The 14,794-nt window shown below is 36.9% G+C and overlaps 1 protein-coding gene across 1 annotated transcript in view; it reads right to left on the bottom strand.

Moving 5' to 3' along the window:
* FRK (fyn related Src family tyrosine kinase) overlaps positions 1–14,794 on the bottom strand; it is a 51,647-nt gene that overhangs the window by 15,830 nt on the left and 21,023 nt on the right. Inside the window, exons 2-4 of the mRNA XM_064447430.1 lie at positions 12,966–13,087; positions 6,889–7,052; positions 6,088–6,256 (exon numbers count right to left, since the gene is read on the bottom strand). Coding sequence (XP_064303500.1) covers positions 6,088–6,256; positions 6,889–7,052; positions 12,966–13,087 — 455 coding nt within the window. The remainder of the gene's footprint in view (positions 1–6,087; positions 6,257–6,888; positions 7,053–12,965; positions 13,088–14,794) is intronic.

Below are 14,794 nucleotides of genomic sequence, written 5' to 3'. Positions count from 1 at the left end.
ACACTAATTTGGGACAGCATATAGGAGAGTATTAAAACAAGACCACATAATCAGAAAAGGAAACCCATCATGGACATCCTGGGGAGCACCAAACAGACAAAGCAGGGAAGTCGGAACTCTTCAGCTTCTCTGCAGCACAAAAAAAAAAAAAAACGAACCTCCTGCTCCACTGACATTTTTCATCTGGACCAGGCCCTACTTTGGAGGTAGCAGAGAGCACAGTATGAACAATTGGATAGAAGACTAAGGAAAAGGGAAACTCAAATCTTTGGGCATTTATGATTATTGCAGAGGGGATGCAGCAGCAGCCATGGCTGATAGGTTGTCTTTCCAGTGCTGGGGTCTCCTTCCTGTGCCATTCTCCCCTAGATGTTTGTGGAAGGAACAATAAGAAGGTGAAGTAAAATTCCCAGAAATAATGAGGGGACAAGGGGAAGAGGGGAAGGGGAGAGAAGGGAAAAGGGAAGCAAAGAAGAGTAGGAGATGGAAGAACATGACTACCATCTGTATCCTCTGCAGTGGAGGGTACTGTCCCAAGGGGACAAAATGCTACAGTGCAACCTCTGAATATAACACCAGGACATGGTGAAATGACACAGAAAGCTGGCAATTAAAGGATCAAGTTTTATGATTTTTAGCATGATAACAGCCTGTCTCACACTCACAAATAGGGTTTAGGATAAGAAAAAGTTCTAAATATTGTTGTATTAATGAAAGATATTAAAGATAATACTTGGTATTACTTTAACCAGAAGACTTTATTTTAATAATGAGCCTTGTGACTCTTCCTGCAAGGTTTATAGAAATCTTATATAAAGATCACAGGCTAATCATTCTGACATTTTGAAGGTCTTCATAATCCATCACTGGCTCTGAAAAAAAGTCTCTAAAGAGTCAGGGGGGAAAAAACGGTTCTGGATCAACAGATTTCATCTTCTGATATTTTTGATAGTGAAGTGTTGAACACTCTGCTCAGAAATGGACAACAAACTGCTAGCAGAAACAGGAATTAATTGAAAAAGGGTGGTTCATTAAAACTGAAAACATCTCTGGTTGAGTTCTTTTTCCTGCAAAATCTCCCTTATGGTCCATAAGGGCTGTATGTGCAGCCCTGCTGCCTATAGCCAGTGGACTGCAAACCCCAAACTCTGAAGCTGGTTAAACTAGATACTCCATAATCATAAGGGCAGGGGGTGAAATGACACCCTACCAGCTTCATGAGAAATGGACATTTCCCATAGCCTCCTTAGGAACCCAAATCCCTCTGCAGTTCTTGGTCAGGGGCTCCAAGGTGACCAGTTTAAGATCTCAGAGGCTCCACCAGCTTGGTATTTTCTTCAGTTTTGTTACTGTTGTAAATTCTGTAGAATTACAGAACACTGCTGGTAGATGGATTCACCTCCTCCAACTGTAGACAATTATTCAGGCACCTAGATCTGAGTATGTTGTCCAGATTTTACAACCAAGGGAAAGAAACATGCTTTAATAGCATGTTGTTCTCTTACTGTAATATACCTTTCTAATCTATAGTATGATTTATCTGACATGTAGCTGCTTATTTCTTCCTACTAATTATTAAAAAAAAGCCTGATACATCTAAAATGTTAGAGGCCTAAAAATAGAAAATGTGTAGCTAGTATGCCACGCATCAATGCTTCTGAAACACTTGTGAAATTTCAAGTTTGTGTGCAATATCTGAAAAATTGGCTCTTGCTCCAAATTAGAATGGAAGCAGATTTCTGAATATCCTAATTACTCACAAGTCAGAAATCACGCATTTGCATCAAGTGAGAACTAGCTCTGGGAAAAGGCCATCACTGCCATCTCACCAGAATTCTGGGAGTTTAATTTTTCCCTACAGGTTGGAAGGTCATCTACCTAAATTAATCATTTTAAGTCTTTTAGCAGCCACAGCTAGAAATTAGAGTAAGCCCAGAAAAAGTATCTGAGAAATGAGGAGAGCACCATATAACAAAAATCTATATTTTAGCCTTTCTAAAGACAATTGAAAATTTGTTTAACTCACTCTGTGTGCACCTCCAACAAGGAAAGAAAAAATAATCCATATGAGGAGGTTTTTATTTCATTACAAGAAGACATAACGAGAGTTAAAGAGAAGACATCAGGTAAATCCAGATGTGAAATTAGGCCCACGTTCTTACACACATAGCGATATAACATTGACACAAACTGTCAAATACAGCAGAGGCAACATCTCTCGGTGCCTCCAGCTCAGGACTAGAAGACTTCTAGTTATTATCTAGTCAAGAACAAGCTGTCTTTTGATTAAATATAAATACTCTATTTCAGCATAGGGATGAAATGTTTCATTGTTATATGCATGAAATGTATTCAGACTATACATGATCGAGGACAGATGTGCACTGCCAAATAACACTCAACAGAAAAACTCAAACTAGCAGAAATCCCTCTGGCCTCCAGGCCTATAAATCTATGACATACTGATTGCATTATGCTCTTCTATATTGCTTGCTATGTGATTACTTTACCTGATTAACCTGCTCCTGTTTGGAAATGAGATCATGGTTCCATGTCATACTTCCTCTGGTGGTAAAGCTATTTTAACAGAATCCTCTCTATCTCAATTCCCTGCATTTGCCAGATCACTTACAGTTTATCCCCACCCCTCTGCTGCTCTGATTATTTTCTTTTCCAGCAGGTCTACACTGTAAAGTAGCTTAGCAAAAATATTTTGCTTTAAAATACACCCCACCTCCTCCAGTGCAAAGACAGCTGATTTAGATCTTTGAGCCAAGCAACGGGAGAGGATCATTTTGCAGTGTGTCACACTCAAAATATTGCTTGTGTGGATATTGGAAGCTTCAAGCTTCAATATATAACATGATGCACTTCTTGATTACTCATGAACTACATGTTTTCCATTCACTTATAATCTTTATATTATGACAAATGAAATTATATTATATATAAAATATATATGAAATATAATTTTATTAGTACTAAACTAAGCATTTATTATTCAGATTAGGGTGAGGGTATTGGGGTGTTTCTTTAATTATTGATATGTTATTCCTCAGGAGTAACAAGCTACGGAAAACCAATGTGCTATCTGATTACAGCAAGGCAGTCCAAGTGGTAAACAACATTGTGTAGAAGAAGATAATTCCCTAGAGAAGTATACTACAAGGTTAAATGCTTCCATTTGAGACTGAACTGTTTTTGTAGAACAAGATAGTTCACAAAGTACAGTGATAAGAGATTCGGTATTACCTATAAAATTTATCAGGATGGCTTTGAGAATCAAAGCCTCCATTCTGAGCATCACTAAGTGCAATGCATGACTTCTCTATCACAGTGTCAGATCACAAACTCTCTCCTATCCAAGCATCGCATCCAGGTGGGGTTTGTGTCTGCCCTAGTGCAATATAACCCACTGTGAAATCAATAAGATACTACTGTTGACCTTCACAGGAAACAGACTAAAGTGAAAAAAAAACAGACATGGAAGAAATATTGATTAATCAAGCCCTTTTCCCCACCCAAACTATGATACTATGAAAAATATCACAGTTGAAGGGGCTTCTTCCTCTGTGCTGTGCTAGTACACAATAACAAGTTTGCGGTGAATATTATATTTATTCCAGTGTAAAATTTAATTTTTAGCTGACAAACCTATTGAATAAGTTTATGTGATCATTCTTATTGTTTATAGTCTTCCGTAAGTGCATTCTTAGGACACCTCATTACAGAAATAAAAAAACCCCCTTCTTTTCCTGCTCATGTCACTCTAGAAGTATTGTGTTCTCTATGTGGTTTATCAGCAAGATATTAAAAGGGTAATGAATGGAACAACAGTCAAAGAGATCTCCACAGATGACTTTGGCCTCAAACACATTAAAATCTGTTTCAGATATAAAATTAACTCTTCCTTTTCTTCAGGTAGAGTATCAGTAGCAGTCATTCAGCTGATTGGCATCAAAAAGGAAAAAAAAAAAACAATTAAATTGCACATGGAACTTGCCACTTGTTTCATGTGCTTTTGGGTCAGTTGAACTGAACCCATTATTTAAATAGAAGTTGGTTTCATGGAGAACTGATAGTATGTACTGTCCCCATTATACAGAAGGAAAAGCTGAATTAGAGGTTTGAAATGAGTTATTAAGAGGAGGTGAAATATGATTAAGATACCTTCCCATTTTTGCATATGCAATATGAGATAAATGTCAGCTCCATTTTCCTGCTAAAGAAAATAGAAATGCATGCACTGCATTTTGCTCAAAAGCTAATTATTTTGTTTGATGAGAAACAAATCTTTTCCTAGAGTGATAATTGCCACATATTTTCTTAGAGGAAAGAAAATACCATTTCTAAAAGAAAATTTAATGTCACAAAAATTTAAGATAGCTTAGTCTTGCTCTTCATCTCAGCTTCATTATTTTCATTCTTTAAATATTGTTTGAGAAATTTCACACTTTAGGAAGAACACTTCAGTCTTCTGCAATAAAACAGACTTGTCCAGGTGTTGCATTAAATCACTAAAGGAAAGTAAACATAGCTGGAAATATCAGGTTCCTGTCATATAGAGAAGAAAGGTAGGCATCATATTGGACTGTTTAAAAAGAGGTCTAGCATGTCAGAAATGTGAAGCAAATCCCTCTCTTTAAACATCTAGATCCATTCTTCCTTTTAGCATCATACTTGGAAGAAATATGGTTACCATCTTAAAACAGCCCAGTAAAGATCTTCTGAAAACAATGGGACATCTAAAAGATTTGAGCTACATGAAAAATTTGGTTGAGCTGTTTAACCTAAAGAAGAGAAAACGAAAGAGGAAATAGTTTTCTAGTATGCACAACACTGCTGTAAAGAGCAAGAAAATAATAGGTACTCTTTAGTCATGGCGTATAAGACAAGAGGCAATGGGCTTGTACTGCAGAATGAAAGATTCAGGTCAGACACAAGGACCAAAAGACTTGTTTCAGACCTGTGGTTTCAGAAGTGAATAAAAATAGGCATATGGAACCCTGTCAGAAAAGGTACAGTCTTAGTAGATACTGTCTTAGGAAAGAGAAATGGACAAAGAGATTTCAAGATGGTTTCTGTGTTTACTGGGTCACTAGAGACATGCATCAGTTCACTGAAAAAAAGTATGCTGTCTTTCACAGGAATTACAGAAGGCCTTAAGTCTGAGCAGTTTTTCTAATTTCAGTTAAGCAGAGAAAAAAAAAAAAGGTGTTTATTTGCTTTCAATTTGTAAATCCCAAAACAGCAGCAATATTCTGATACAAGATGGCCCACAGGCTTAAATTCCTCCTTGTTCAGGACACTATTCAAGCAGGGGTCAAGCATATTTAGTTGTCTTCTGAATCAAAGATCTGAATCTGTTCTGCTTCCTGAAATATGAACATTAATGCCCAACACAAGCTTTTTCAATTAACAACAACTCATTATATTGTTTTCTTTTTTTAAAAAACATATATGTCATCCAGGCTACCTGTCTTATCTATGTGGTTCTTGTCATCTGCTGGAAGATATTTTACGTTGTCAACTTAAAATGCCCAAATAACTTGAAGTTAATGAAAAATAATTAAGAAAAATGTTAAAAGCTGTATTATTAACAAGCCTATATTATATGCAAATATTGGGTATTAATGTTGTGTATCAAAAACTGAGAAATTTTCTTCAACCCTATTAAGATTAAAGCACTGCTTAAATACAAACTTAACGCAGTACATATTCCACATCACCAAAGGAATCATTATCATATAGCATCTAATCACTAGAAGAAATTCTACAGATGACAAACCAGCCATAAATCAATTACTTCACCTACAGATGAAAATGTAGTCATTCAGTTCCATACAAGCAATATCGTACAAAAGAGACAGCCTTGCTGGGGTTGCCTTTTTATGTAATACAGATGTTGGATAAGAATTACTTCAGCCCATATGGAAACAGAAAACTCTGTAAAATTGTAATTCAAAATACCAAAGAATATCTGGACCTTGTGCTTTACCATGTTTAAGTGCATGGATTTTAAGAATAGTTGCATAGACGGTAGGCATTTTAAAAATGAAGGAGCACCCTTGCTAACATTTTACGTACCTGGTTTTAATGTCTTGATTGCCACAGGAGTGGTATTATTCCACAGTCCTTCCCATACCTCACCAAACTGACCAGATCCTAATTTTTTCAACAGTTTCAGAGATTGTCGGTCTATCTCCCACTGATCAACAGTTTTGTATGACAAATCAAAAGTAGTAGGAATTTGCACCTGGTAAAAGAAAATAAATAATACAGTAATTGAGATCTCTAATATTTTTTCAACAGCATATACGAGTCATTGTTAACTATGTCATGTAAAGTTGCAACTGATATAAATAATGCTTTCTTACAGTACACACACATGATAAAGTAATCTGAGAACATAAAACACACCCCACCTCATGGGTACTTTTTGTTAGAAAAAAATAAATACTGTAAAGAAGACATTCTGCCATTAAAAGTAAAAATTAGAAATCATGCCTCTAGCAAGCTTTTTGAACACTGATGTATTGCTTGCCTGAACCTCATGGTTTTGTCTCAGTAACTACTTATGGACAGCTGGAGTTATGAAGTTGGAGATTTCATCTCCATATGCATTTATAAAAAGGTATTTATAAATCATGATTTGGCATATTTTCTCCTCCAGCCACATGATGATTTGTTCAAAATGGCATGGTATTTTATTATTAACATGTCAGCTTCAAGAATGAAACTGTAGTGCTACCCAGAACTTCCTGGAAATAAGCAGATCATCAACATTTTGAAATGGTAGAAGCAGATATGGCATTAACACCTTCTGACTGATATCTGATGAGTCAACTTACAAAAAAATATGTTGCACAATGTATCTTCCACTCTTACCTTCAGACATGGCTTTCCGAGCACCACGCAGAGGCCATCACTGTTTTTACTGTAATAGTCCACAAACTCATTCAGAGTTTTGAAAGTTTTCCTTCTGATTAGGAAAAAGCCTCCTTCATCCAGCTTTCTGATCCTGTAGTGCTTCACAGATACACCATCAAAAACTAAGAAAATATAAATATATTAAACTTCCAGGAATTATAGCAATGGTACAATATAGCTTATGTCCAAAGCTTAAAATAAATTATTTTAGTTTCAAAGATGACAATTATACAAAATTGCTTTCTAACCAAAGCACACTGTTTAGATAGCTTAACATATCTACTCTTTTGGTCTTTAACCATTCAGGTTTGGAGAGTCTTGCTTGTGCCATAAGAACTGACACAAAAAGACATAAAGACATCTTCTGTGAGGCAGCTCATATTTTCAGTCTTTTAAGACACCAAAACCAGCCATGAGCATCTAATTCATAGTAATCATTTAATCAGCTGGAAGGAGATGTAGTCTCTCATGTGGGGTTTCATTTAGCATGACACTCCATGACTGAGACATCGCTGTCCTTTTCCAATGGACAGTGGAGAGCCTATGATACATACTGAAGGGTAACTGATTTAGCTCCTATCAGAGGGATATCCCACCCTGCATTTAATGAAATGGCACAGTGCTTCTCCATGATGAGGGAGCTCTCAAGAGGAGGGGGATGCTCCAGTTGCCATGCTGGTCCTCATCATCCAACATTACACCTTTCTAATAGGCCAGATATCTCCTTCCACACCCATCAATCTGGGAGATTACCATTGCTGTCCCTGTCTCAGGGCCCTCACACAAGATGAAACTCTGAATAGCAAAAGGGAGGCATAGGGGAAAGGCCTTCTGTTGCCTACCAGCGGTATACCTTTTAGTAGCCAAAATTCCAGCAAACATTTCCAATCTAGTCATGTTGAGGAGTGGCTACTCTTAGTTAAATAATTTAATGGAAATATTTTTCAATCCTAGAAACAGCCTCAGTCAGTGACATTCAAAAATCTAGTAATCTAAAAAATTGCTATTACTCTCCCCTGGAGATATTATAGCTGATAGATCCTCAATTTTGGCGATCACTTCGGTTATACTAATAGAAGCAAACACAGTTACATATTGTATGTCGAAAAAATATAGAAAATTATGAGTTGCATGCAATTAACAAAGCTGATATGAAGTATAACTTCTCTCACTGTTAGGTGATTGTTAAAAAGAAAAATCTCTCCTTCCTTAAGTCCTGTCATGTATAATCAAATATTTTTCTACTGTACTGTGCGATTGTCATTCCAGGCCACCAGAGGGCATACAGGAGCTGCTGAAAATATTAGAAGCGTTTATATCTGCCACAGGTAGTATTTTGAGAGAACTGATTTATCAACTTACAATTCTGCATGAGGACCAAAAAGAAGACTATTTGTAACTATAACTGCATAGTATCAAGATAATTACATCACACTTTTCAAATGCCATTTCTTGTTAATTTAACAGCTCATAATTATTATTTTTTCATTATAAAATGCATGTATATTTTTGTGATGTGCCATTTGGAAATGGGGCTGAAGCAAAATGAAGGAAAGAGTAATTCAGTAACTACAGACTGGAAATATAATGACTTTTCCAAAGTAAAGTGCATCTGGCCAAATCAATTGCTATATATGATGAATAAAAGGCCAATAGGATGACTGCATTAATCCAGTCTCAGCTGTATATCACAAATGATAGTAGTTTGACTACCTGCTTTATTTATTAGGAACATTATAATTACTACTTGTGAAGTAGCTAATGTTAATGCAAGAGTTAGTTTGAAGTATGTGCTATAATGTCTTAAATGAGCCTTGTATGAAGCCTTATGATTGGCAGCAGACAGGTCAGGCAGTGACGTGTGTGAAGAATCTGGACAAAATTTCTGCGCCGATACCATCTTTGTTTGTGATAAGCAGCTGAGGTTAGTGCAGTAATTGACAGAGGGTTGTTTACTTATATCTCATAGCTGAGCCTGGCTGTACAAGTCCTGCACCGCACACTTGCAGAGCTGCAGCATGGTGCGGCTCCTCTGCCCAAAATGACACAGAGCATGTGTCACTCAGGGAAGAGTTAGGCATAACCCCCTCTGTGCTTCCAGTCATCCTTACATCCACACCAGACTGTTTAACAGGACAGGATTGCAACTTCAGCTTTATAGTTTGATAGCAACTAGGTTTGAAGACTGCGGTGGTTTTCTCCTTGACTTGCCCTTCACAAAAGAATCACCACTCCCCATTAGATTTCTTCATGGGTTTGGCTTAACAGAAGCATTGTCCTCTCCCTGCTTCCCATCTTCACAAGGTTAGGCCATGCAGAAATAGATTTTGCCACCCCAAGGATGAGAATAAAATAATTTACTACTCCTTTCCCAGGGCAGCAAAATTTATGGTACATCAGCAGAGTCAACATCTTCACCAAATGAATCATGGAGACACTAAGGCACAATCACCGCCAGTGTCCCAGCATCTCTCCTCTCAGCAGTCCTCCCCCAGCACTGACAGTGCAGCGCTGCTGGCAGGATCTGTGCTCGGTCTCCATGCCCAGGGTGGACGTGGGAGGAGGGTGGCTTATGAGATCACCCTGACCAACACGGAACAGGTCCAGAGGCTGCTCCGAAATTGTTCTCCTGCTACAGTCATAATTTTGCCACTCTTATCAGTCTGCTGCCTTAAACTATTACCTATTTTTCCTGTGCTGAAAGCCATTCCGGCCTAGAAGAAACCACAAAATCTTTTTTAGGAGCAGGGAAAAAATGGAAGAAAACACAAACCGTTTACATTGTCATTTAATGCAATCAGTCTTTCAAATGCCATTATTCAGTGAGGGGGGAAGTAGAGAGCTTCCTGCTATCGTTGGCAATGACACTCAATTAAGCTGAGCACATCTAAATTATGGCTTTTAATTAAAAAGAGGCAATGTCTAAGATGGCACCAACATGTTTAAAATTTAATACATTTCACACCAGATGTTGGAGTCATCAACATAAAAATCTGTCGACAACATGTGCATTTTTAAAATGGGAAAATCTATTTTTAAAATGTCAAACACTTTAAAATGATAGCAACATATCTCAGTGGCCTATCTGGTTTGATGTGCTTTCCATTTAACCATTCACAGCTGAGAAAAACCTTTCTGAATATGACTTTTTGTTTTTCGTTTAAATAGTCATTTATCATATAAATCGTACAAATTGTGAGTTTTCCCATCAAGGCAAGTTAGAATTGAAAAGTTTCATTTTAATGAAAGGTAAGGTTTATTTATTTTGCCTTTTTTTTTCCTAAGGAGATCCATTTGTATCCCTCATTAACATTGCCTCTTTTACATTGCCCATATGAGTATGAAATGAAGCGTAAAAGTTATAAAATCAGTTTATGGGTGCTTGGGTAAGAATCTCTCTTCCTTTTCTACTTCTTTTCCTTTTTAGCTTTATTATACTTAAATGTTAGGTTGGACAGAGAGTTGACAATATTTTCTTCAAGATCATAATTCTAAAAGCCAGGTTGACACTCTTCTAGTCATAATCATCCACCCTGGAGTGAAACCAAAACAGCAATAGCAGGTAGAGCAAACCCAAACAGTTCTACAGAGGATGGGGATATGGGAGCCTATTCTTTCTGCACTGAAAAAAATGGAAACAGAAATTAGGGATATATTCCAAAATATCAGGTTGTAACTTCTCCCCTGTCAGCGTATCATCTACAATGGAGATAGAAGCCACCCACAACCTCTTAAAAAAAAATTCTGAATTACTATTCCTTGAGAAAACACTGCTTTTCTGCCTCAGCTTTGAGTGTCTCATAACTCCTTCTCATGGAACAAAGAAGAGAGAGTCAGAAAAACTGCCTTCTCCATAGCGTCTGGTGGACTAAACAACCCTCCTTCCAATTAATTCTCCCCACAGTACAATCCACTCCATCATTTGCTTTAGAATGAACTAGCTCTCCCAAAAGTAGACATAAGTAATGAGATTATGGACATACAATGTCTGGACCATTATGCATACTAATAGGTTGGAAGCAAAAAAGCTTACACAACACAAACAGACACCATTCAGTCAAGCCTATTTGGTGAGCAGCAAATAAAATATTATTTGCTTCTTCAGGATGAAGTAGCATGTTGAGGCTAAATTACATTCAGGCCTGGGAAGCTGCTAAAAGATTTAGCAGCAGTGGTAAATCATGTCATTAATACTCACTGTCTACAGACTGCTTGAGTTTATTCTCTTTCTTTGTCTAAAAGAGCAGAAATGTTTAAGAAATCTGAGATGGCACACATACACATGTGTACATGCTCAGAGGACAACCCGTATTTGTTCATGAAGGAGGGCTGGCTTCTGTAGCTGCCTTGCTTTGCTTATGTTGTTCTTCATTGCCATTCTTCCCTTCCTCCAACAAACCAACCAGCATGGAAGAAATCCACACGGATGGTTTCATATCTGGCTGTTATCAGTCATCATCAAATCTGCTGCTCCCAAATAAGTTTGTACAGAAACCTGAAAAATGTCTACCACAAGCTTTGATAATTTAATCAAATATACTAAATCAGATAGAATATGGTTTCTATCCATGCTTTGTAAGGAAAAAATCAAACAGCAGCATCAAAGGATGTTCTCATCCTACCACAAATTCTGGCCTAATATTTATTTTCATTCTCTTGGATTTTTCTCTGTGGTACTACATATTTTAAATACGTACTGCTGCCTTCCTGTTAGAGAAGTAGTCAGGATTCAGGGTGAAGAATTAAGAGTTTAAATCTTTCCTAGAAGGCTACAGTTGGCGAATAACAAAAAGAAATTGCATTTCCACCCTTAGGCACAGAAGGACATGATTTTTCATTGATTTTTAGTAAGGAGTCATGTATTCAAGTGCCAGCATTAAGCAGATAATACAGGCCTACCTATCCTTCCCTGCATAACACCACACTGTTACTCATCTGGCCCAGTCCTTGGATGAAATCAGTTCACAAATGAAGTGCACTTGAAGGAAGCTGAAACCATGGAAGACAGGGATAAGATGGCATATAGAAGGAAAGCATTTTGAAAGGTTTATGGCTCAGAAGATGACTGACACATAAACATCCAGGCAGAAGAGGAGTCAATATGAAGGAATCTGGTTATGCACAAGACACATCTCATTTTGTGGACATAATTCTTGCACGTGACAACGGGTAATTAACAAACATCAAGAGCCTTCACTGGCATATGGAACTATATAGGTAAAGCACATTAGGAAGTTTGGGTGTATAGCCCTGTTGTCTCTGGGACAACATTACACTCTTGACTCACACTTGTATGACAAGTTTGACAGAAAACATTCACAGAAAACAACCAATGATTACTCAATCATGTTTGCTATCTAATATGGCAAATATCTATGATACGAAAAAGATGACATGTACATATACAAGTAAGTAAAATTATTATCAAATAAATGTCCTTTCAGATAGTCTTTCAGATTCACATAAAGGACTTTAAATATGTTTCAAAACCCATCAGATCATAAATCTAACTTTTTACTGATGTTTACAACTAACTTTTCAATGAAATATGACTGATTCACAAGTAGAGCTTTGAAGATCTTCCTATCTTTGTGCCCCTGAAAACAAATAAATATAAATCTAAGGGCGTGCTCTAGTAGAAATCTCATTTTCTTAAACTGCAGATATCTGCCAATATGGTTTAATTTTTATTTTGTGTACCAATCAGAACAGTAGTGTACAACTGTAATGTATTTTTTGGCATTTTAATCTTGAAAATAGTTTCTGTTTTAAGGGAGCTTGCACACTAGAAGTACTAAGCATAAGAAAGTTGATTTCTGTTCTGAGCATATTAATACACAAAGCCCACAAAATAAATGTTAGTAGAAACTCAAATTACTCTTGCCAAGTTTTCTTTATATATCTCCTGGGAAAGAAATATTATCATGAACCTAATTAATTTTCATGCACACAGTTTATCATTCTCAAAAATGAATAAGTCTGGATCACCTGAGAAATTTTTAAAACATTGCTTAAGATGAAAAACTAGAATATACCTGAAAGTGAGTATTCGCCTTTTAGACTTTCGCTTTCTCGAATTATGAAGGCTCCTGCCTGGTTTCCAGGGTATGACAGTTGTCTCTCGGCATCTGCTCGCTTGATTGGGCCAAAAAACCATCTGAACAAATGAAAAACATTAATTTCACCAGTCAGTGAAACATACCAGGAAGACAATTTAGCTTTTATAAACATGCTGCATATTTACTAAAAGATAATCTGTGCTATGCTAATTAAATTCCAATAGCATGGGGAAAAACAGCCAACAAGAACTACACAACAAATTTATTGCTAGAAAATATTGCTTACACATTTGAGTGAAATCTGGATTTTACTGCTGATGGAAAGTCCTACTGATTTCAAGGTAATGAGAATTCAGAAGTGACAGACTGGTCTTGCCCCAGGGAAAAATTCACCAAGGAATTTTGCCAAGGCTGCCGTGGTAGAAATTGATGCCAAGTCCATTGATGCCACTTGAACTATGTAGAGGGGCAGGTATGTGCTAACATCCAGACATCCTAAAAGTCAAAGATCCCCGAAACTGCAGAAGGGCTCTCAGGTTCCAAGAGGTAAACCGCCCTGCAGCCTTCCCCATTCCACTGCCACATCAATAGCACAAATAAGGTACTGGGAATTTTTCAGCTCTGCTGCTGTTAGACAAACAAAACCAACGCGTCCCTCAAGTCACGGCAAACATCCTAACGTCCCTGCTCTGTAACAATCTACTCCTATCCACACCTTTTAAAACATATTTTTCCTCTCTCACTAAACCTTGTAGTTTACAAGGACTTGTTCAAGCAATAGTTTTAGTTTGCTCCTCTGAGGGTACTATTTAGCTCTTTTACTGCTTTGTGCTGAGTGTAAATTAAATGAAAATAAGACCAAGATGAGTAAGCATTCAGCTTCCATCCAGCAAGCACACAAAGCTCGTTCCAAGATTAGCTCCACCCCTTATTTGAAGCAAAATAGAAGATAAATAGTTATCAGAAATATGCTATATACTCATAGGAGAACTCCTTTTAAATTAATCATAGCTAAACCTGTTACGCAAATTTTTAAGATAAATCAATGTATTGCACCACAGGTAAGTTGTCTATTCAGCTGACTACTTGATCTGTCAGTTACTAGTGAAAAGTACAGAAGGAGTCATCAACAAACCACTTCAGTATCTGTGAGGCTTGTTATCGCCAGGAGGAATGGAGGAAATAAATGAGGACATTGGGTGACACCTTGGCTGAGCAAGTAGGAGGAATGAATAATGGTTTTGTATAAATAAAGGGGAAATAAAACGAGGCAAATACAGATGGCGCTAATCTACGCTGAATGTGCTTTGTTAAGAGAAGAAAATGAAATCCAGATATTCCAGACTCCATTCCTGTCCTCTGACTTGAATATGATTCTGATAAAATAGGCCTCGATACATATTTGGCAAGGAAAGGAATCTCATTAGAAAGCTGGAATGTGTTAGCAATAATTTTAATTAGTTAAACATGTCAAATCAACCAATTAATTGAATTAATTTATTAATGAGACTATAGAAAACTAAGTAATCAATAAATGTTCAAATCCTTGACTGAGGTTCTCATCAAAGGAATGAGAGGACAGAATACAAGTTCAACTCTATTCAAGTCCCAAATTAAATTTGACTACCCTAAAAACTGAATTAGAGCCTTCCTGAAATTTCTTAAAACAAGTACTCTGAGAATAACATCTGAAAATTAATAAATTATATTATCTGAAAAAAAACTGAACTGACATTTTTCTCATTGAATTATAGGATATCACTTAGTAATGTCCAAAGTGACTGATTCTCATAAGAGCTTATAAG

The sequence above is a fragment of the Phalacrocorax carbo genome, chromosome 3 (assembly GCF_963921805.1).
Source record: "Phalacrocorax carbo chromosome 3, bPhaCar2.1, whole genome shotgun sequence".
NCBI classification, from domain to species: Eukaryota; Metazoa; Chordata; class Aves; order Suliformes; family Phalacrocoracidae; genus Phalacrocorax; species Phalacrocorax carbo.
This window is presented reverse-complemented; position numbering and strand designations above follow the sequence as displayed.